At 41.0% G+C, this 24,211-nt stretch overlaps 1 protein-coding gene and 1 long non-coding RNA gene across 5 annotated transcripts in view; one reads left to right on the top strand and one right to left on the bottom strand.

The window, feature by feature from the left end:
* Positions 1-214: 214 nt before the first annotated feature.
* Positions 215-24,211, bottom strand: part of myo5aa (myosin VAa) — a 55,513-nt gene continuing 31,516 nt past the window's right edge. The window contains exons 15-42 of one of the 4 annotated variants that reach the window (XM_067593926.1): positions 21,525-21,680; positions 20,367-20,464; positions 20,127-20,213; positions 19,370-19,478; positions 18,934-19,145; positions 18,536-18,692; positions 17,928-18,167; positions 17,562-17,810; positions 16,402-16,495; positions 16,121-16,269; positions 15,785-15,898; positions 15,418-15,552; positions 15,077-15,133; positions 14,719-14,946; positions 12,407-12,507; positions 12,162-12,218; positions 10,578-10,658; positions 9,093-9,291; positions 8,519-8,584; positions 7,872-7,965; positions 7,620-7,769; positions 7,235-7,389; positions 6,975-7,064; positions 6,580-6,730; positions 6,198-6,480; positions 5,935-6,109; positions 5,612-5,692; positions 215-4,350 (exon numbers count right to left, since the gene is read on the bottom strand). In XM_067593926.1, coding sequence (XP_067450027.1) covers positions 4,198-4,350; positions 5,612-5,692; positions 5,935-6,109; positions 6,198-6,480; positions 6,580-6,730; positions 6,975-7,064; positions 7,235-7,389; positions 7,620-7,769; positions 7,872-7,965; positions 8,519-8,584; positions 9,093-9,291; positions 10,578-10,658; positions 12,162-12,218; positions 12,407-12,507; positions 14,719-14,946; positions 15,077-15,133; positions 15,418-15,552; positions 15,785-15,898; positions 16,121-16,269; positions 16,402-16,495; positions 17,562-17,810; positions 17,928-18,167; positions 18,536-18,692; positions 18,934-19,145; positions 19,370-19,478; positions 20,127-20,213; positions 20,367-20,464; positions 21,525-21,680 — 3,921 coding nt within the window. In that variant the 3' untranslated portion in view covers positions 215-4,197. The remainder of the gene's footprint in view (positions 4,351-5,611; positions 5,693-5,934; positions 6,110-6,197; positions 6,481-6,579; positions 6,731-6,974; positions 7,065-7,234; positions 7,390-7,619; positions 7,770-7,871; positions 7,966-8,518; positions 8,585-9,092; positions 9,292-10,577; positions 10,659-12,161; positions 12,219-12,406; positions 12,508-14,718; positions 14,947-15,076; positions 15,134-15,417; positions 15,553-15,784; positions 15,899-16,120; positions 16,270-16,401; positions 16,496-17,561; positions 17,811-17,927; positions 18,168-18,535; positions 18,693-18,933; positions 19,146-19,369; positions 19,479-20,126; positions 20,214-20,366; positions 20,465-21,524; positions 21,681-24,211) is intronic. The other 3 variants (XM_067593935.1, XM_067593942.1, XM_067593952.1) reach the window with 3 other exon arrangements.
* Positions 20,471-23,621, top strand: LOC137185669 (uncharacterized). The gene is made up of 2 exons (XR_010928897.1): positions 20,471-20,684; positions 23,212-23,621. It is a non-coding gene; the product is annotated as an uncharacterized lncRNA (long non-coding RNA).

The following is a 24,211-nucleotide window of genomic DNA, read 5'->3' on the forward strand; positions in this document are numbered from 1 at the left end:
ATAGCAGAAAATTTCTCTCAGAGAGATAAAATAAACTTGTCTAGTCAAAGTATAAATATTTTTTTTCTGATATAGATCAATACATACTGTACATCTGTGTTTTTGTGAGCCAGGTGGACTGAAAGAATCTGAATTTCTTAAAAGTATTTGACAAAACTTTAGAAAAGGAGAAAAACATTTAAAAAAACAAAACAAACTCCCACAGACAACCAGACAGTGCTGAATTCTTTTATTTTACTTTTACAGATTTGACAATTTATTCCAAGTTTCTTAGTTTCTTAACGGTGAACACATTCACTAAGCACAGCTACCAGAAACTACAAACAGTCCAGTTTGTCAAATGTACACATGGGTCAGAGAGGAAACATTTGGTACTGGCTTCGGCATGTCCACACCAGTGTCACGACAGCTGGGGTGATGATATATCTTCTCTTTTAATAATTTTTAAAATGGCACAATCAATGCTAGTGCTGATGAGAACAATGGTAATTTATAATGTCTACGCCATATCATACAACCAACTCTCTCCTTAATGTAAAAACATAAGAGTGAATGAATGACATTTTCTCCTGTTTGAGAGCCCAAGAGAAGCCCAGGGGAACAAGACGCTGCAGCTCTGCTCAACAATACCAACCAATGAATGGATGTGTTGTTTTTTTTCTCCTCTGAAACTAGGCCAACCCTCCCACTATCCTCCCTCAATACATCAGTCCACAAGGACAGTCTGACCGAGTCTGAGAAGGCCGGTGCTGTGACCATGAAACTCACAAGAGTGTGTTTTCTTACTTGTGGCTTTCATTAATTGATAGTGTTAATAAAACAGCAAGAAAAAAAAAAGCACTGATTGAGAAAAGGAAGCGCCCACACACACACACACACACACAGGGAATGTGGTAGAGGAAGCTTAACAGTTCAGAGGTGGCAGGAATCAAAGGAAAAACATATCCTAAAATGTGAAATATTTCTTTTTACAGTCCCTACTCTTCTATTAATTATCTGACTTCTTCTGCAATGTTTAAAAAAGTGCGTTTTGACTCATGGCTAAACAGTGCAACCCATCTGTGACACCAACTGTAGGACAAAATGGACAAAACAAACAAACAAACCAAAACAAAAAAGATCACATTTAACAATTCATATTCATTTTACAGTGGAAAACAAAATACTGCACTGACAGAACGAAACAACGTCGATCGTGTGTGTGTAAGTCATTCAGATAGCAAATAATTCAGATAAGGCTTTGTCCACAATGTGCAGCTAAAAATCATGATACGCTTCAATAACATTTTTAAACATTCATATGGTTAATTCCTTCAGTTACCGTCTCTCAACCTGCAGATATGTACTCGTTACACAAACCATACTTTCAACTACCTAGAAAACCAAACAATACAACAAAAGGCAGATTGATAACATGTGGTCCCAAAGAGAGAAACACAAAACAACTTCACATCTCTCTTCACTCCGCTTTCATCTCATCTGTAGCTTGTTTGTGCCTGTCAGAGTGTTTCATGGCATTTAATGGGACACTTCAACTTGGTGAAATATTTGTACTTCTCAGTGTTGTACTGCATCTCCCACAGAGCTGTCAGCCTGTAACCTGACAGCCAAACAGTTTTCACTGAGATACATTTTTCAGACTGAATTTCCAAAAAAATAAAACAGAAAATGAGACTGAGTCCAGTTTTGGTGACTGTTCACAATCTCCAGTATATGTAAGCACCTTAAAAAAAAGAAAAAAAAAAGAAAAAATATTCTCTCAAAGTGAAATGTCATAGTGAAGGTGTAAGGTCATGGGGCAAAATAAGGTTCACGTGAGGGCAAGAGGCTAATTTGGTTGACTGTTAACACTAATGGCACAACAGGAAGTAAACTTAAAGTTCCCAACACGAGGCAGCGAGGACAATTAAAGCAGACAAGGAACTCTTTGTAACAACATGGGCTGACACTCATCCAACGACTCTTTGCTACACTGAGGTTTCTCTGTATTAAAAAGAAAAGCAGTAGCATGCGGGTACATTTCTGGTAACTGGTCATTCTGGTTAAGCCAAACCCATGCAGGTTAGATGAGGGCAGCAGCAGTGCATGCTGTAGTTTTTATGCCACGCTGTAGCCATACAGACTTGAATAATGGGTGTAGTTACATATCAACCCCCTCTGGTTTTCTACAGGGATCTTTTGCAGGGGTTTACTGTATGTATTGATGATTGAAGGCCCTGCGAACAGCCTTTGAAAGCAAATACATCTGAAAATCTATTAATTGTACCTCAACAGAGAAAAATAACCCTCAACTTATTCAACTGTTTTTGGTGATAAAAGCCCATGTTGTGCTTTCTTTAACAGGAAAGGCACACAGTAGGGTGGACAGGTGGGAGACATGACAGAAATCAGTCCAAAAAACTGCAGTTAGTGTTAGTGAATAAAGCAGAAAACATTGTTTGTAAAGCTGAATAGATTTGAGGCAAACTCTCTAAAACCAACTCGAGAGAAACAGTTTCTGTGCGCTCTGCTCAGTGACACATGGCTTTGCGATAAACATTTTATTTTTTATTTTATTTATCCTTTATTTAGCCAGGAAGGTCCCATTGAGATACAAGATCTCTTCTTCCAGGGAGTCCTGGTCAAGATGGCAGCATAAGCAGTTTCACTGAATACTGAAATAAATAATTTCACACTGATAATAAGAGTAAAACAAACAAAGCTCTGACCAGAGAAGACAAATAGAAGAAAGCGCAAAACAACCCCCTCAGTGATCAGCAGTAAGTGGAGGGTAATGTGTGTGTGTGTTTGTACTGTAGTGTTCATGTGTGAGTGATTGTGTTCCCTGTGACACTCAGCTCTGGTCTCAGCTGTAAACAGTATAGATTGAAGCAGGTTAAACCCCTCCGCAGAGTTTGAACCTTGTACCTTATTCATCTCTCCTCAGTTAAAACCTGCGCTACACTTCATCTGCCAGAATTGCAGGATAAACATGACAAAGCGACGTCTCTAAAGATAAGACTGCCATACATGAGCTAACAAATGATCATCTGCGCCGACACTCGTTTAACTATACTACATTTACCTGATATTGACATAAACAGTCTACAATGGAACTAAAACTAAAACTGTCTTTACAAAAACCGTTCGTCTTGGGAATGATGGTCCCATCCTTCACATCGGACAAGAGAAAGCTTCTAATCTTAAAAGGGGAGGGTGGGGACGGAGGTATATGCAATAAATAAAATACATGATATATATTATTCATATTAATACATATATAAATAATATAGTACAGACAATGAGTTCTGTCTTGACTTGGCTGTGTTCAGAGAGTAAAATGACGATATACAGAACACAGCCTGGTCCATGGTTACGTCAACATGGGGTGGAGAGAGCTAACTTTAGTGCGATATCAGTCAACTGGCTTCATACTGGGATTTTGATTTGACTTTGACTATTAAGTAGAGAGCCAACATATCAAACTGGACAACAACTCGCCAAGTTGTTCCTTGTCCTGAAGTCTGAAACCTCCTTTTGGGACTGCTCTCGAATATCAGTAGATACATAACCACTGGAGAATAGACGATGACAAGAAGAACTACTTTAACAACTAGTTGACACAGAGGAAAGATCGGGGGGATGGCATGGGGTCATGACCTCTGGGACAGACCCAGAGGGGGGCAGAGAGCGGGTACTGGAGGCATTGATCTGGTCCTGTGGCTTCTCTAAGAGGCAGGCGTTTATACAAGCAGTGGATAGATGGTGGCGTTTTAGAGCCAGATTTAAACTAGTGGTGGCGAACGTGGGCGCTTTGTGTATCTGTGCATTTTGTAAGAGAAAAGGTGCACGTAGTGTAGGCGTACACGTGGGCGTTGAGGAGATGTATGTATTGTACAGATGCATGTTGAAAGTTCAGCATGGTGGTGGCATTCGTGTGTGTAATTTTGTATGTTATGTGTGTGTGTTCAGTTTAGACGAGGGAAACTTTAAGAGAACTGGATACCGTGTTTCAAGATGGCACCCCATTCATTCTAATGAAAATTGATACGGCTCTTTGACACTTTTCAGGGTTTTTTTGGACAAATTTTGATAATAAAAACAGTAATTTAGGAGTGTTGGTGATGCTCAAATTTTTTTTTATTATCTTTCAATTCTGACTGTGGCCACTCAGCCTGAAATGCTGCACGGCTCAGAGCCATCCCTGGGGTGCTTGGTTTAAACACGGGTTAGGAATCCCAGGTTGAGGGATGTTGGGATCTGGATTGTTTCCAGGGCGAGAGAGGAAGGGTTAAATGGGAAGGTGACTGGGTAAATCATTTTCGTGTCCATCAACAGTTGCGGAGTTTCACAACGGTCCCGCAAGCGAGTCTGAAGGAAAAGAGAGGAGAGAAAAAAGATGGAAACAGTGAGTATATATCACAATTTCATTTAAATTAATGAGCCAATTTCCATTTTAAAAGAACGTCAAAGATTTATGGTTTCAATCCATCAAGGGACTGAAGCACATTTTAGCCCCTTTAATACAAATATTAAGGACTTTTTCTATTCTTACTGTCTGTTTTTCAGAGCATCCTGCAGTGTTTTAGTTTTTTTTTTACTGTTTTTCCCACCTGCCAGGCAGTTGCTGTTTTTCATTCATTTCATCTAAATTACTTTGTGTACATTTTTCATAGAATTGTCAAAGCATCTTTCAAATTATTCAGATGACATGAGTTCATGGCAGACCATCACTGTGTCATTCTTTATGTGTCCACTAGATGGCAACAAAGTGACGAATTTTCAAATCCCGCAGTGTTGCTTTAAAGGTAAAGTCAGCGATTCTAATCCAATACACTATTTGTCAAATTCAGTGAATACTCCTCACGGTCCACTAGCTGTCTAACCTATGTGTGCGCTGAAAAAAAATCTTACACATCCCTGACCATATTTCTCTTTTGGTTGTTGCCTTGGCAATGCATGTCCATGAATCTGGGGGACCGAGCGTCTTAAGGAGCATGAAGGGAGGGGTGTATTTGTTTGGGTGTTTAGTTCAAATATCAACAATCTTTCTCCAGAATGACTGACTCTACCTTTAAGGTATGAGAGTCAGTTTTCATTGACTCATAACTTGCTTGAGTCCAATAATACTGTACAATGAAGATCAGACCTGCTTGTAGTGTTAAAAAAAGTTATGTTATTGTTTCTTGACGATACAGTTGTAAAAATTTGAAATATGCACTACTTTACCACTCAGCAATAATGTAAATTTGACAGAATGATAGCAGACATGATCTCATCTCAAAAACCCTTCAAGTTCCTTATAGTGAAACACATGAAAAACCAATAACTGGCTGAAGGTCAGGATAGTACATTCAAAAATATAAAATGTTCCTCACTATTATTTGAAAATGAACAAACAATAACTAGGTTTAATTTGTGCTGTGTGTTTTGTGGGTATAACCATCAAATGGTGGATATCTCATTTAAGAGACTCATCTTATTTACATCACTCATAACACTGTAGGCTACTCTCAAAATTGAATGTAATCATCAGGTGGTTTAAAATAAGCTCCTTCATGTTTATATATCGATTACATAACATAATATGTACAGAAACAAGTGTTGTATTGATATTTCTAGAGTATATTACCTGTATGGTTCGTATGAATGCGACTGACACTCTCTCCTCAAACTCATTGACTGGAGTGTAGAGGTTCAGGACTTTCACGATCTGGGAGAAGTCACAAAGAAAGTTTATTCCAACAACAACAAAAAAAACCCAAACATTTTACCTACAGTGGCTGAGTTTTCTCATAACGAGACTGGAGTGGAGGCTATTTCAAGAATAATTTCAATTCAAGCTTTAAAGTTTAGTTGGCACTGAGTACTCTTCTGTGTGAAGGCTGTAACTGGATTCTTTAGTTCTGGTCTGGTTTATGTGAATGTGGTGTAACGAGAAACAGGACAGTTTACCTGAGCAGTGGTGAGGGCCAGGCACATGGAGCAGATGGCTTCAGCATCCTCATCAGTCTTTTTCTTCACCTGCAGCAGCTGAGCAGCCTGGATCAGAGGCTCCAGAGTCTCCTTGGCTCCACACGTCATCAGACCTTTGTCTCTGAGCCACTCCTCCAGCTGGCTCACATTGTACCTGCACACAAACACACATCATCTGTAAGGTGGACATGACAAGAAACAAAACACAGAAAAAGAAATAAAAATACATCAAGCAATCCTACCTGATCTGCATGCCTTTGCTCCAAGAGCACATGTCCTTGCGCAGCAGGAGGTTGTTGAGGGTGACGGCTCCGATGATGTAGAACTGCTGCTTCACCACCTGCTTGATGAGCTCGGGGTCAGTGCCGTGCTGGCACATGGTGGAGTGGAAGGCGCTGAGCTGCCGCAGGATGGAGTCCAGGGTGTCGGTGCCCTCGTCTGCGATGCTGGACGTTCGCTTACGGAGACCTGTGGGCTTCACCCCTGACACGCCCTGGATGGTCTCGTGCTCCAGCATGCCGGAGACTGCAGGGATCACACTTGTATAGTAAGTGACAGTATCATGCACATGAAATACATGTGTATAAACAAACACGAGCAGTTCTTATTATCATTAGCACACACCTATCATGGGTTGCAGGATGTTCTCCATGCATTTAATCAGCTGCTGGTAGATCTGGATGGCCAGGTCGCTGATCACCTGTCTGTACTCTGCCAGGTCGAAGTTGGACAGAGAGTGTTCATTCTGCCTCTGACTGTTGTGTTTCATGAAGGCCTGAGACACACACACACACACACACACACACACAGATACAAGTTAAAACATGTAAAATAATTTTTGTGTGAGGTGGATAGGATTTTTTGTCAACATTCCCCAACAATTCAATTAAAACAATATCCAAATTCTATCTATGACTTTTTTCATATAAATAAATACAAGTTTACTCAAAAATACTGTCTGTCTTTTTGAACTGACTGAGTGTGTATATACTGTTTTCTAGTGAGTGTGTCAATCTCACCGGATCTCCGCTGTATTGTTTCAGACAGTGCAAGAAGCGGCAGGTGTTGGACAGCCAGAAGGAGACGGTCTCAAAGTCATCTCCTCGTTTCTGACAGGAAGAAGAACACACAGCAGTCAGTGAACCAACTCGATTTATCAGACTACAAACTTAATCTCAACACTAAAAACCTCCCTTTAGAATTTCAACAGTGATCACCTTTCTTTTTCTGTAAGCACCACTGCAGTACACACACAAGACACACACGCATATATACGAACCTTTAGGATCTTCTTAATACTGTTGATGGTAGAGGTGAGCAGAGTGCGGACTTTCTGGTCATCGTTGAGGTAGTCTGCATGTCTCAGACACATGAAAAGGATGTAGGCAGGCAGACCTGGGATCAGATTCACTGCTACGCCTCGAGGCTTCAGCTCTGAAGAGACGGAGGAGACATGGGTTCAGTGATGGACTGAGGCCGACATTAGATGAAAAGTTTCTGCTATCACTTAGAAGAGACGTGTTTCAGATTTCCAACAAACCCTTCATTTTGAACATAGCCCTGGATTATGATGGGTTTTAAAAATGACTGAAACTCAGTGTATTTTTCACCTCCTACTTAAATCTGATGTTCAGGTTACTTGTTTTTTTTTTACTAGTTCTTACCAAGGATGAGGTTCTTGACTAATTTGAGCTCATCCTCCTTCTTGTACTCCAGCATTCCTTGGAAGTCTTTCTCCCTGCGAGGAATGTTGACCGGGTGGATGGGCTCGTCCACCATCTGTCCTGGCGACGTCTGGCCCTCCGCTTGACCCGCTGGGAAACAAGACATGATGGTCAGGTGATATAAAAGGTACACAGTTCAGTTAAACACAACAAATTGATGAAGCTTTTGCTGACTGATGATATCTCCCGTACCTCCCATCTCTCCAATCCTCTTGGAGTAAACCTTCAGCTGCTTCTTGAGCTTGCGGATGGTTCGGTCCTGCTTCTCCAGCTGCTCCATCAGATCCTGAAGCGGGTCGAGGGATGGAGTGATGGAGAGACAGACAGACAGACAAAAAGAGAGAGACAAGACAGAGAGAACAGTGAGGACAAATGGCAAACCTTGTCTGACTCAGACTTCTTCACACTGTCGCCCTCCAGTGGTAAAAAGAAAAAACTCCAATCCTTTTTAAAAACAATGGCTTTGCACTGATTAATAACAAATTAAAATATATAATAATAGAAAGCTTTTTAATTCCCGAGGAAAAAAGTGAAACATGTAAGTTCATTCAGCTCTGTCTGGGAAACAAACAAACAAACAAACAAAGAGGAGGGCAGGATGGTCTCAAATCAACACGAGAGCTGCTGAGCTGATTGTTTTCTCAGAAGAGGAAGAGGAGTTGCAGGGCTCGCTGTTAGAAGAGAGAAAAAGGTGCAGAGCTGCTCCGCTGTGAGTTAGAGGGCACTGCTGTAGAGAGTTAGAGCCACGCTCAGCGCTATTTTCACCCAGAACACACAACTTCTGTTAGATCTGACGCACATGCAAAACACACACATGCACACACGCTGTCTCTACATACAACCATCCGTCGTAAAATGATGACTCGAGCCTCTCGGGATGCTGTGGGGTCGTCAGCCAAGAGTTCCTGTCAGGTGATACCAGCCGTACAAATGAGTGTGTGTGACACAGCGATACTGTATACGGTGGCTGTTTTTTTTTTAAATCTTTTTTTTGATGGATTTTTCTTATGTCCCATCTGCATGAAGGACTATGACAGACACTAATCTTACCATATCTGGACAGTTCCAGGTTGACAATTCCAGGTTATGTAAGTTATATATTTGCATTCAAGTCATTTTGATGGTTGAAATCATTTCACTAAGCTAAACGGTTTGATACAAACGACGCATCGCTATCTTTGTCTTTTTGCTGTAATTGGAAGGAATATGTGCATATAAGTTCAAGATTGACCAAATTCATCTTTACATGAGCTAGAGCTGTCATTGTTGAATGTACATGGTATCTTAAAATGTCAATGCAACTAGATATGAAAAGCCTTTGACTTTTTGACTATAAAATTCACCTTTAATTGGAGAAAAAGTGCTACTGGCCTTCCTTAACCTGCATGTATCTGTGTGCGTGTTGCAGCGTACCAGGTTCTCGTTGGTGAGCCTGGTGATCTCGTGTTGCAGACTGGCTTCGATTCGGGCCTCTGGAGGTAGCTGGAGGTTCTGTGCCAAGAGCTGCTGCTGACGGTTGTTCTCCTCCTTGACATTTTGCAGCTCACCGCGCAGCGCCTCCACCTCATTATCGTAACTTCTCCGCTGAGTCTGCAGCTGGTGTTCCAGTAACCTGGGGTGGAGGGGGGGGGTGAGACCAGAGGCGGGAGGAGAAGGGTGGATGAAGAGGAGTGTGCAGAAGGAGGAAAGTGAGAGGATGTGAAGGATGCACAGTGTGGGGATGAAATAACAGGGAGTAAGAGACAGAGGGCACAGATGGGAGAAGGGAAGGAAAAAAAAATTAGCATCATAGTGTAAGGAAGAGAAAGAAAGACAGTAAGAGACTTCCAGTGTGGGACAAATGAGAGAAGTTGAGGTTTCCATCACAGTGTGTTGACGCAGGACAGCAGCATGCTCTGCAGACTCTACCAGCAGCCCAGAGCTCAGCCTCTCTGAAAGGTTTTTTCTGCTGAGTCAATAACTCTCCTCTGCATTTTTGAGTGATAAACCAAAGTGGATGCTTCTTAAGAAGTTGAACCTTAGCCAACAAAGTGTTTTCAGAGGTCAGGGTCAGCAAAAAAAAGAGGTAGCTCTACAATTTAACACTAGTTTGATAACTTCAGATTGTATCGATCAGTTTTGCAAATAGTAAACCAACAACAGCAGCAAGAAATTGTTGGCAAAGGAAAGAGTAAACAAATGTAATAGTTTAAAGCGAAGCAATGGCAAGTGCTGTATCTGCCATAAGCTGTTAGTGATGAAACACAACGAGTCAACTGGCAAATCCAATCCATCTAGTATCAGAAGTGGAACAACAGCGATATTTAAAACATGCTCTTCAGAGGACGCTGAAGTTATATAGACTTAGCTAGTAAACACAGGTTATTATTAGTGAGTAACAAACGGTTAGTAAAAGAGTAAAAAAGACCCCTTCTGCACAGTTTTATGAATAATAAAATAATAACTTCATAAAAACAAAGCCTGTATAAATGTTACTATGCAGCATCTGAGAGAATAGAACAAAACTGTGAAAAACTTCATCTTCTGTCCTGCCAGAAATATTATTAGTACCAAAGTGGACGGTATGACATTCAAACTCTTCCAGTAACTTTCAATGCCCAATATAATGACCCCTTCAGCCATATTAGTGCCAAAGTAGTCATTTATGTTTTTATATTTAAGCATTAAAACCAACTTCTAAATATTTGAAAAGTTAGCAAAGACTACATCACATGCAGTCCTACATGTCCTAAACTGTCCTGTTGGAAAAAATAAATAGATTAGATAGAGATAAAAATCTAATAAAGTATATAAAAGAAACAATGTGAGGAAAGTAACAAAGCAGCACACATCCTTTCCTGTGAAAAGGCAAACGTATCGTGCTCGAAAGTCACACTTGTGTTTGAAACACATTTACACCTGATGGTCTCCTTTAAGCCCTGATTAACCAGCCACAGCTCTCCGTCCTCGTTCAGCTTATGGAAGTCTGGGGCAGCGGATCTGACCGACACACAACACAAAGGAACATGAAAAGCACAATGGAAAAAATAAAAAAAAAGAAAGAAAATGCGGTTGGTGGATGGACAATAGCCAGACAATGTGAAGGACTTTCATCTGAAGTGTCGGCATGTTAGTGTGTGTGTGTTGTGAGAACTACCGTCCTCTATGATTGTAGACTGTGGAGCTATATTATCTGGAGCTTGAGATGTTCTGAACGTCACTGTGGAGGAAAACTTTCTCCCTAAAAATAGAAACTTTCTATGCCATTAAAAGGGAAACACTATAACGCAAATCTGCCTTTAATATTAACTACTTCCAAAACTGATTCAATGTATTTCAATCCAGCTGGGAACAACTGTTTTCTGTGTCATTTCACTGTTAATTACAACAGAGGTAGAATCCTCTCTTGTCTACATGTAGCCTGCTGTGTACTGTTTATTCTCTACTGTATGCTTAGATTAGTCAGCTTTTCATACCAGTATCACTAAGTGAATGAGTTTGTTCCTGCATTTAATGAGATCTACTGACTGAGCTCTAACGTCAGAGTGTGAACAAAGAAGGTTACAAGCAACAAATGAAGCAACATGGGAGAAACAGAGAGACAAGGGCAGTGATGCACAGTAGTTTTGCTCAGAGTTTCATCATTGTTGCTTTAGTAAAATGGTTCATTGTCTGCTGTTACATGTCTGCAATATTTTGGCTACTGATTGAAGTAGATTAAACACACAGTGGTGGGTACTCTGAGAAAAAATATTTCTGTGTATTAACATACAATTCCTTCTGAGTGTGCTGTGCATCTCTGCTTTAACAAACAATGAAACAAATGGGCTTTCATGCAGGATTCATGTTAAACTCATTCCATGAAGCTGAGTCAGGAGGCCTCAAACCTGCTGCATCACCACTGCAAAGTCACTTCTAAATATCTACATGTTAATAAAGGTGGAACAACAGCTGAACATTAGATCCCCTTTTTAGCTCAGACGTCTCCATGCTTTTCATGCCACACATTCTGTAAATACTGCGCTGCGAAGTTCTTCAGCATCTCCAAACACAGACCAGAGCTGTTGAAGCCACTGAGAACATCTTGGTATCTTTTTTTTTTTTAGGAACACCAGAGACTATTTTGACTCTTGGACTTCAGCTTAAGAGACTCTGTTCTTGTTCATGCTGAACTATTAAAATACATGCAAACCTACAACTCACAAAACTCGACTTGAAAGCCAAATAAATCCCCTTGACATCAGTAAATACTGGTGAACATACATCTTCTGTTAGAGCATAAGAAGAAGAAAACTCTAGCTAGAGCTGCTGCATTATTCAACATGCTGTTAGGTCAGAAAACGCCACGCAAAGCTACTCAAGCCTTCATCAGCACTACGACGTGGAATCAGCTATTTCAGCTACAGTAATATCAGTCCTTTGTAACCCTTTCAACCCAGCTGGGCGACAGCGTGGCCATGCATGCTCTGTTCCATGATGCATAGGCCACGTCTCATCGGTTACCTGAGCCTACTCAGGAGATCACTGACTTCCAGCGGCTTACACATGAACCTAGGAGATCTGCACAGGACAAGGCAGCGTTCACAAACATTTCTTGGACATACATCATGGAAATATATACATATATATGATGGAACTAGTGCTCCGTAAGATATGAAATTTGGACAAAGGAAGACTGATGGTGTAAGATTAGGAAGGGAGTGAATTCAACATTGATAGAGATGAAGACACGGGCTGTGACAAAGTACCTGTTGGTGTCTTTGAGGCCGATATAAGCTTGTTTGATTTCATCAGCGTCCTTCAGTTTGGACACATCCTCAACATAGACAGACGGCTCGGTCATGGTCTCCTGTGAAAGACAAGAGAGGGAGAAAGAGAGAGGGAGAATATTGGCATTAATCATAATAAGAAAAACAGATGGATGGGAGAGAGAAAGAGTAACCTGGCTGCTACAACTGCTTGTAATGCTGCATCATAAACCATCAAGGTGAGGGTTTTTATACAGTTTAGGTGTATGAATAAAGGGAATCAAGTTAATGGTTTCATTAATGTGAGTTCACACTGCTGTGGGCAGTCAGCGTGTGTGTTGTTGACTCCCTGCCAGCATCAGTGTATCTGCTGGCTACGACTGTCCTTTTGCTCTGACAGTCATCAGCCATTACGAGCCTCGGGCTGAAACAGTGACAAGCCATCAAATGATGCCTCAGCGACAGCCGTCCATCTACTGGGAACATCACTTCACAGCGGTGGCCTCTTCTTCTAGCTTTCAAGAGACAATGGGTGCTGTCGTAGGGCCTGACAGTGCTGAGAGCTGAGCATCAGCTGATAAGTAGAGGGGAATAAAGGTCAATTGTGATCAAAGTGATCAAAGTGTTTGAGCAGGGCTACGTGTGACCTCTGTGCAACAGCTTCATATGAGGACAATTTTCTTAAAGTCAGTATATCTACACTATATGTCAAGTGCCAAAGTTGCCCAGCAGTGTGAAGTCAGTCCCTTTTCAATATGTGTCAATACAACGGCAGCCCAAACATTGTTTGTGATACTAATTCAATATTTAATCAACTTTGAATTGTTTTTAAGAATTTGAATTCTCTTGAACTGAGGGCAGCTAACTGTATCTGAAAAAAAGTGCTTATTTGAAATGAATTCAGAAAACACTTTAAATCTGTTTTAAAATGACAAATTCACATTATCCACAAGCCACAATGTATCATAGACTGTGTTCAAAATGGCCAGTAAGCAGTCAGTGATATTTAGTGACAACAAATATAAAATACATTCACCCTGGCAAAGGACGAGACAGATGAAATGATCAGACTACAGACTGAGTCTGTATGTGAAGCCTCTGAGTAAGAACGCTGAGGTTGTGTCAGATCTAGTGGTCGAGTCATTAATGAGTTGGCCGATTGATCGGGCCGATGTATGGTATTTTGAGATAATCGGTATCGGCCGATACCTGCTCTCACGAGGCTGATAAACAACAAGATCACTAGAGGGCTTTTAATTTGAAACGGATAGAGGAAGTGGCAGCATTCGGCCGACGAATGGTGTAACTTCATCACTCAGTCAGTCACAGACTGCGGCGTTTATAGAGCTGTTGTGGTCCAGCCAAAAACTGTGTGCAGATACATCAGCGGGCAGCATCGCCAATGCAGCTGCTGTGGAGTGATAATAGTTTAATGTTCAAAGTTTTGCAGTTGTGTTCCATTGTAATTCTTTGTTTTAACCACTTTCCCTCCTGGAGAACAAGAGTTAACTTGTTTCATTGAGGACGTGGAGGTAGAAAAAGTAATACAGCGGTGACAGAGGGAGAGGAAGTTTTTCCATTCTAGAAAAAGTAAAGCCTCTTAAAAATCAAAATGTCAATCTAAGGAGGTTTTACTGTATAAACAAGACAAGACACCACAAAAAAGTGTCAAACATTCATGCATGATGCAGTTTTTAACTGTACCTTCTCATCCTGTGGGAGAGCGTGGATGGAGGAGAGAAGGTGGAGACAGGAGAGTTAAACACAGTGAAAACATTAACTAGATAAAGTGTGAACAATGGTGTGATTTAATTTTGACCCAAAAATCAATCAAATGTCAAGTAACGTTTTGTTCATCGATTGTCTTTCAGAAACAAATGGATGAAAGATAGAAAGTGTTTGATCTTAAGGTTTTCTTTGAGTACATGACCACAGTATAAGAATTATTTATGAAACATAAAATTTTCAAATCCCTTTGTTTCATTTTGGGATATCTTGCTAACAAACAGACAAACAGAGAAACAGACAGGGGTGAAAACACACACATGTCAGAAGGTGGAAACAAGCAAGTGTGATACTATCTACCAACATCTACCTTCATATTTCTCTGGTTACGATGAACGCTTGTCAAAAAATGGTGGCACCATGTGACCACTGTTCCCAAATGTTAATTTAAATGTGGATAATTACGAGTCGTTTTCTGGTTGCTGTATTTTATAATGAAGTCACGTTGAACAAAGGTGATGAACATGCTGATGTACTTTCCCTCTCCGAACACTGATGACACACAGGAAGTAAAATGTTGTTGCTACCTTGTGCTGCATTGCTTCCTTCTGGCTGACCAGCTGGGAGCGCAGGATCAGCACCTCCTCCTTGCGGACCTCCAGCTCCTCACAGGAAGCGTTGAGCTGATCCAAGAGCACCTTGTAAGCTGGAGAGCCCGGTGCCCCGGCGCCTGTAGCTGGGTGACCCAGCAGGCTTTGCCTCATCTCTGCCAGGTCATGTCTCAGCTTCTTGTTCTCTGACTCCAGCTCCTGACGCTGAGAGGTGAAAGGGGTCGGGGTTACGGTCATGAAATATGTTGTCTGGTTTTGTAAAGTTATAAAAAGTTGTATGTTATCAAGTTAGAGTGTGGCAACGTTTCTACTTTGCTCCCCTCTGACAACTTACCTTGAGGGACTCGTACTCCAGCTCAGCCCCCCGAGCCTTTTTAAACTCTGCATCATCCTAAAACAAGGAGCAAATCATGGTGATGAGGTGATCTTTAATGATGCACATAATGATGAAAAGCCTTCTATTATATTAAAATAATATAATATATTGTATATATTATGGTATTAAAGAGCTTTTCATTAGGCACTAACCTAGTATTACTCTGTGTTTACAATCCTTTACTGTAGGTTAACACTAAAACAAGGCTTATAACTTATATAATTTATTAATAAAGTGATATATATATATATATATATATATATATATATATATATATATATATATGTATGTTTGTGTACCCTGGCTCTAGCCCGCTGGAACTGCTCCTCTTTGTTTTCCAGTTCGTTGCGCAGCGACTGCTTTTCTTGCTCCAGTTCTGTAAGACGCTTCTGCAGCTTGAGGGTAAGTGGGGTGTCTATTCCTCGTGTCACATCCTGCATGACATGTAAATATTAGGACAAAGCCTCTTCCCCATGTGAAAAGTATTTAAATGTCAGTGTTTACATGAAAAGGCATAAACGCAGTTGCTTTTTTTTTTTTTGCAGCAGCAGCACTAAGTTGCTGATCCACAACTTAAACTGCATTTAAAACGATGCTTTACTTTAACCATGTGACTGTATTTTTCCTTTTATTGAAAGAGCATGTATTTAACGCAGATTTGCTTACTTCGGCGGCACGGGAACCTTCTTCCAATTCGGCGTACTCTGAGTTGTAGGTGTACTCTGATTCGTTGCTGCTGTGGGTGGAGTCTGTTCTCCTGTGGCCAGGCTTGGAGACGTTCTACAAATGGGAGGGAAAATCAGCGTTTAGAAAACCAGTGAACTCAAATTACTGCTGCTGCGCCTGCAGACGAAAGCAAATCTGATGTTGAGAAGAAATATGACAAAATGAATAACATGTTTAACAAGCTGAAATGTCAGTATAGAAATGTGTCTGACTGTGCACATGGATACAGACGTCTCTCATAAGTAACGAACAGTTGTTTGTGCGTGTGCTCCTCACCGAGGATAGAGCCATCTCCTCCTTCAGGTCGTCGTATTTCTCCTCGAGGCGAAGGTGTTCTGTCAAGAGATTCTGGTAGCGAGATCGCTCCTCGTTCAGATCCGTCTCCAGCTGCTGAGTCTCCTCTGCTATCAAACGAGCCATTTTCTCTGGAAGAATAAAACATGAAGAAGAAACAATTTTTTAAAGTATATAGTTTAGGAGATTTTTAAATGTTTCAGTATGTCTGGACGGATGTGTTGCAGGCCGACTGTGTGATTTATGTGGTGATGTTTGCGTACCTGTCATCTGCTGACTCTGTTCCTGAATCGATCTGTTCAAGTCGTCCTTCTCTTTCTTCAGCGAACCATTCTGATCCTTCAGTTCTGATACCATCTAAACACACACATAGAAACACATGCAGAAAAATATGATCCTTAAATGATGTCTTGTGTAAATCTGGTACTGTGAAGCAGAACTACAACAATTCGACTGACCCGCTTGTTTCGCTTATTTAACACATTACTATAACTCTCAAGTCTCAAGAGAAGATTATGATGAACAAAGCAAAGACATAAAGTTTCAATTATTGATTGAAAGCGTAATGTCCTCACAGAGTTCAATAAGTGACTTAAATTACAAGCCAACCGCAGAGCTGACGTTTTGGAGATTCATCTAGTTGGACTGGAATGTCATGTTATGAGATTTCTTCAATAAAGACTTTAGAGATTGAAGGTCTTTCAGATCAGGATCAAGGTCAAAGCGTGCAATTGTCTGGACAGAGTAGTTAAGGGTCTGAAACAATCTCTCCATTCAGTTTGGCTGTTTTCCGACTTTCAAGCTCTCAAACACAGACCATGTAGGAATGCTAAAAAAAAAAAAAGCTAAACAAAAACACTGAAAAGAGAAAGAAAAACACAGAGAGTGCACACACACACACACACACAGTGGCTAAAACACTGACACACTACTCTATCTCCTGTGCTCACCTGCCCCAGGGCATCTCTGCCCTCTGAGCCCACCACATGCCCATCTCCCCCTTGTTCTCTGTGGCTCCTAAATTGGGGAAAAACCGTTTGCCTCTGATGCCAATAGCCATATGTATGCAAAACATATTTTGTGATGTATATTTCAAGTATTCTATGGGAGATTCTACTCGTTAGGAGCAAGTTCAATTGACCGTAAGCTAATGTAATAGGTCTTTGTAAAAAAAACTAACAGGAAGAAACACAACAGAGGAGGTTTGAGGAGAAGGTTTCTAATATACAGTCGACCTCTCAGGAATGATTTAAGTTCAGTAAATTGAGAGTGAACTTCTCTGATCTCAAACAAAGACAAGAAGAGAGAGAAAGACACACATAAAGTAGAGGAGAGGAACATTACTGTGCATTCACTCTACATGAGGAGAGGATCAGGACAACAATGTGTATATGGGCAGCTGTGAATGTGGATCCCATCTAACCTTCTCCATTTCGTCCCTGTAGGTTTGTGCCCAGTCCTCGATGGTCTTCTTCTCCTGCTGCGTGGCACTCAGCTCCTTCCTCAGCTTCTCCAGCTCCTCCAGCAGGGAGTTCACCTGGTTGCCTTTGTTCTTGGCATCCTCCTCCACCCCGCGCAGTCGGCCCAGCTCGCCACGCATCCGCTCGCTCTCTGCTGTGTAGGAAGTCTCTAGACCAGCTAGCCTGTCGCTGATCAACCTGTTGTCCTTGTTCTGGAGGCGTTGGATAGATCAAACAAGATAGTCAGACATCCCAAATGACAAAAATAAATCAATAGTTAAAGACAAAGTAAAAAACAAGCAAGGGAAAGCAGAAAAAGTGAATCTCACCTGCTCGTCGATCTTCCTCTGCAGCTGCATGATCTTGTTCTCCATGCCTTTGTTGAGTTTCTTGAAGTGCTCCACCGAGCGAGCCTCGATCTTCAGCTTCTTCAACTCGCGCCTGGCCTTCATCCTGCGGAAGCAACACTGCAGGTAGACGAGGGAGACGAGGCAACGCTTGTACCAGCATCGAGCCAACCAGCCCCGAACGTGCTTCTGAATGATCACCGCCTTGTGCTCCCGCAGCAGCTGCAGACAGAGACAGAAACAGTTATGGGGAGGCAGAGAGGGATTAGAGCTAATGCGGATCTCTCACAGCGTCAAATAATTTTGGATTTAACTATAAACTCAATAATCCATTCTGTGATATTTCCAATTAATCTAAAAGCAGAAAAAGGATTTTTGTTGAAGTGAGTGTCAGTGAGATGAAATAAGAATATGGCAAATAACTGCACCAATATCAACAACAAAATTCTTGAAATCTGTTCATTTTTACTGGATATGTAATGATGTTTTCAGATTATTTCTTGTAGTTTTAGGAAAGACTGGATTTCAGGACTTAGTAATACAAAGACCAGTTAAGATGAGTATTTTGTGTGAGTGTGTGTCTGTCTTACCGCCTGATACTTCTGTCGGGCCATGTAAGCTCTGAGGATCGTCTGCATGGCCAGGGCGGCAGCCTGCTTCTGCCTGTAGCGTTTCTTCTCCACGCACATCCTCTGGTACTTCTGGATGATGGTGGCTGCCTGAGTGCGACGCAGAAACTTGGCCAGGCTGAGGAGAGACAAGCGAAGGTAAGTTTCTGTTCTTTGATATTAACTGTGTGTGTGCTTTTAACATTACTTGAAAATTTTACCATTAAAGCTTTATATGTCTTTAATTACAGTAGTCCTAAAAATAAATAATTTTACCCTGTATTGTCTTGACATTAAAGTAATAAAATTGGTCAAAAAAAGTTAAATGTCTCTTGTGTCTGGCTGTTCTGAAGTGAGGATGAGGTGTGCAGGTCACTCACCAGCGGGCCTGGTATCCTCTGGTGAACCTCTGGATGGTGATGGCAGCGTTGCGTTTGCGCAGATACTTCTTGCGTGCCAGCCAACAGCGGATGGTTTTCTGGATGCGGATGCAGGCAGCACGCAACTTGTCTGCCCTCAACTTCTCCAGGTAAGCGACCTGGCCAGCCCTGAAGAAGATCTTGGTCTTACCAAACTGGTATTTATCCTGATCCTGAAGGAAGACAAGAGCAGAAGTCAGGAGTAAGACATCAATCAGAAGAACAAAAAGAGACAAACTTACTGTATAAACTCAAATAAAATGCAAAACCAAACTCACAATCTAGTAATGATTTAAATGCTGTAGGCAACACAAATAAGAGTACATTTCTTAATTGTTATTGTTGAAGTTTAAAGAGGTATTTTTAAGAGGAAAGGTAAAAAGCCTGATAGTCCGACCTGCACAAGTTTCTCCAGAACGTTCCTGCAGGTCAACTTCTTGTCAGGGAGCACGTCTTTCTGCTTCATCAGCACTCTGTAACGGCTGAAGAATTCCTGGTATGTCCACCTGAGACACACAAATAAAACCAGACATAAGACTTCAGTGACCTAAACATCTTATTCTTTAGTTTTCTCTGTCAAATACATTTTTACCCAAGTGAAATTGCTGAGAGCCACAGTTTACTCCACAGCACATAATTGTATACATGTTTAGATCAGTTAAAAGCATTCTGATATATTCCTGTAATGTAACCCATCCTGACTGACGGAGAAAAACAACTGAATTCTTTTCCTTTTTATTCGTTCTCACATTTCATGATATTCCAAGTATTCCAATAGGAACCATGATGTGTGTTTGTGCTGAGAAAATGTATTTTTTTATTTAAAGTCTCCCTCCACTATAAATGTTTTTTGCTCTTTGTTACTTCACTTGAAAGTTTGAGCTTCGTTGTGCAGAATGTTGTTTGTCTGGAGGGGATCTTTAATTATACATTCTGCTCAAATTATTGGGTTTCCAGCAGTGAAACTATCTAAAAATGCATTAAGCAGACCAGCATGAAAAGCCAGATTGTTTTTAAAATACAAGCTAATAACATATGCAGCTTGAGTGATGGAAGATGGCAGATAAGGTCAACCCTGCATGAGCTGGCAACACATACTAAACATATGAGGTTTTATGTGAAGCAGGAGCAGAGTTGCTGGGATGCATCGGTACCTGGATGGGAAACCTGCAGCAGAGATGCGGATTGTTTCCAGGACACCGCAGGCTCTGAGCTGCTGCACTGCACGTTTAGGATCAAACCTGCCAATAGCGAATAATCACAATCAATACGACCACCATGAGTCACACCTGAGCTAAGATGATGGAGAGTATGAAAAAAAAGAGAAAACCCAGAACAACAATTCACTTAAGATTATGCATAGTTTTTCATAAACAGATGGGATGCAGACTCACGAGAACGCCAACTTGAAGTCATTGGGTTTGATGCAGCGGACGTAGTGCGGAGTGGTTGCGTTCAAAGTGTCCATCAGCATTTGAAGAGAGTTACGAAACTACAAGAGAGGAGCATCATCATCATCATCAACAACATTGTGGAAAATCCCCTCCCCCTCTAACCTTCCTCTACCTGCCTCACTGCTTCCTGCATGGGCGGAGCCTCAGAATCAATATAGGCTGCCAGCTCACCTGTGGCAAACTTTTAAGAACAAAGAAACTGGCTGGCCTCATGTGGATGCCTCATCCCTCCAATAGTTTGATCTGCGTATATGATATGTAAGTTTCATTTGGTTTAAAGTGCAATTATAGCAGCTTTAGTAGTTTATTTGCTGTACTGATTAGGTTTAATTAGTGGGACAGTTATTTCTACATTTCTAGGTTTACTGTGTTTGAAGTTTAATTACCTTTGTTGGAGTAATAATTATTGAAATTAGGAATTATGATGCCTAGATGAACATCCTTTGTTATCCTTTCTTCTGTTATCAGATAAACTAGTTAAGCTATTCCATAATACAAGATTGGACTGGAACTCTGGCCTTTGCTCATCTGTCCTGACAGACAAGCCGTTGAGTTGGTGATATTCCTGGAACCAGGAGGTATCAGTATTCTTCAAGCTAAATATTCTTCAAACGTAGTCATCAACTCTTTTGTACTATGAATATAGGCTGAGTGCATGTGCTTCGGATCATCATTGTTATAATCACATGCAGCATTTTTAATCAATATTAAAACATATTTGGATGGAGATCATTCTTATCTGTAGAATGGATTAAGCTTCGAATCCTTCCAGTCCTCTCAAAAATTTTTTATGTGACTGCCACAACAACTGACAATAAAATAAACTAGTTTTTCCCCTTCACAGTGAATTTTTAAACAAAATGCGTTTCTGTAAATAGAACATAAAACATATTGATGTTCAGCCAAATGCCTGAGAGTTAATCAACTTTCCTTTGTGCAATTAAAGCCACCTGGGCACCTTTATAAATATCTATCATGGATGTTTGATGTGCAGGCATATGACTGGATATAAAACTCAAACTGTGCTGCAAACTCACTTCTGCCAAAATCTGCAGCATTAGTCTAAAAATAAGACCTTAACTGGAGAGAAATATCAACCTGGCAGCCAACAGTCTTCTTGTGCTCCCTGCTGCTCGTCTCGCGGCTCTTTTCTGGTTTGACGCTGAGGCGGGTCCGGCCTCCGGTCCCGGGGACCTGGCCAGTTGGACTGGTAGCTTTCTCCTCATCCTGGAACAGCTCCACCAGCAGGTCAAACTGGGAACAGCAGCCCAATAAGAATCACAAACAGCTGACGGCAGCACGAGACACTGCAGGCAGTACTGATTTACTGAAAAATTAGATCAAGACAAAGCATTTCTCACTGGATAAACTTAAATTAAGCTTCAGCGCAATCACTGTAGATCACATACGTGTGAGTAAAAATGTATTATAATTATTTATTATACGGCATGCGCTTGGGTTTTTCTTACTGCGTAGTGCACATAGGCTCACAAAGCAGGATGACAGCTACATTTTGAGCATTTGCCACAAGTTTGACTTATTTTCTCTGGGAAAGAATAAAAATGTATACAACTTAATATAAATGTCTGTTAAGTGTAGTGACAGTTTCACATGAGTTAATTAATCTCAACATTTTGACACAAAGTCAGCTGGAAAGTGAAGTGTTTGATTTGTTGATTAGCATTTGTTAAACTCATTCAAAGTCAGAGAATTGTTACAATGTTATAAAAAGGTTATGTTCTGTCATATATGACATTATGCTGTTGCCATATATGACTTGATGACATAAATCATGTATAATGTATGCCCTTTAGTAAAGCACACACACATCAGATATGTTCCATATAACCGTGAGGTTATATGAGGAGGATGCTGTTATGTGCGCAGCGTCAGGTCCTCCTGCTGCGCTCAGAGCGGTGCCATGCTGCTTCTCTTGCCAGCGTCATTAAGCAGGACAGCCACAGCCACAAAGGCTTTGCGTGCTGCTCGCTCTCAGCATCATTCTGAAAAAATAAAAAATACCCTCCTTCCTTTGTCCCTTGTTTTTATGTCCAATCCCCTTTTCTCCTCCCAGAGTGCCTTTAGTGCTCCCCATGCAGCAAACAAAGGCACACACACACACAACTTCAATCTCCTCAGTGCTGTTAGAGTGATAATAACCAGAGATAGACAAGGAAGGAGGAAAGATAAAGGAGAAAAAAAATAAATAAAAGGAGCTAAAGAAAGAGCTACAGGCGGACCAGCGTTGTAAGAACGCCTCAGTTTACCTTCTGCTGGCAGGGAAGGGTTGTCATGATGAGGACAGAACCAAACATACATGGACAACATATGGAGACACAGTGACAAACACAGAAACACAATGACATTAAAAGGAAAAGTTAACGGACACCCAAACTTTAAAGAAAAAAAACAAACAACCCAAAAGCTCAAGGTCAAAATCATTCTCATCCCCATCCACCATAAACATCTATTATTCAAATCGAAAAGGAAATAAAACCAGGCAGACTAATGATGAAGAGTAATGTAATGAAAAGATGGGATGATGATTTTTACTCAGAGCCAACTCACGACACTTTGGGATGCATTTCATATCACAAATGAAGTATGCCTCTGTATGAAATATGCCAAGACTGGCTGGTATTTTCTCTGCTGTCATTATGATCAAACTCCGGGATCACAGTGCATCATGGGAAATCACTGCATCAGGCATTTCTTGAATGCACAGTATTGATTAGACTAGCAAGCAGACGTTGGCCTGAATGTGAGACTCCTGTGTGTCTTGTAGGTCCCAGTGCAGTTTCAAGCATCGCCTGCATTAGGAATATTTAATTGTTGGACTCCAGTCAGACATCCGGAGCACAGAGTATGCTGAGGCTTTAGACGACTACTGTAGGTCCGTTCTGTCCTGCAGTCCCCAGAGATGTGCATCAACGCTGGGAAACGGGACAGCAGTGTATCCCCCTGAGATGACATGCATCAAGATGCTGCCAGTGTGTGTTGCCCTTAAGACATTCTTCATTGTTACATATTCTGTTCATTCAGTCAAAAACAACTGTTTAAATGCCTTATGCTGAGTAAATGTACAATTATTTATATTCTGAATTTTAGTACAGCAGCTATTCTGTCTCCTCATCTTTATATGTTGATGTGTTATATGGCAATACAATGAAAATAGTTAAAATATTTACAAAACAATTTTTTCACTCTTTCTCTGACTGTTGCATCAAGTATTTATGTTTGATACAGAAAATAAAATGAGTGTGTGCCAGATAAAGAAAAAAACATGAGCAAACAATCAGGTAGCTAGCTAGAAAACACACACACACACACACTCACACCAGGAATGATGGGATAAGCTTAGCAGAGAACTAAAACAAAACCTAATTAGACTAAATCTTGTTAAAAGGCCATTACCATTTAATCCCAATTGTTTAAGTCTCACTGATTTCCATGGCAACATCCAGACTATATGTCCATGAGTTTGTGTGTGTGTGTTAAGTGGTTGTATTAGAGGTTAGAGCAGACGATAGTTTAACCCTTACCCAGCTCTGCTCTTGTTGAGGTCTATAAGAGAATAGTCGAAGGTCACTGTGAGCATTTTGGACAAACACACTGCATCATTGTGTGTGTGTGTGTGTGTGCGTGCGTGCTTGTGTGGAGCCAAAACTGCAGCGAGGATTTAAAGGCTTAGGTCCCTTTTGACCCATGAGGGTTTTACACACTGATCCTCGACCAGGACTAACACACACACACACACACACGAGATGTTAATTCCTGCATAGTAT

The sequence above is a fragment of the Thunnus thynnus genome, chromosome 1, assembly GCF_963924715.1.
Source record: "Thunnus thynnus chromosome 1, fThuThy2.1, whole genome shotgun sequence".
NCBI lineage: Eukaryota > Metazoa > Chordata > Actinopteri > Scombriformes > Scombridae > Thunnus > Thunnus thynnus.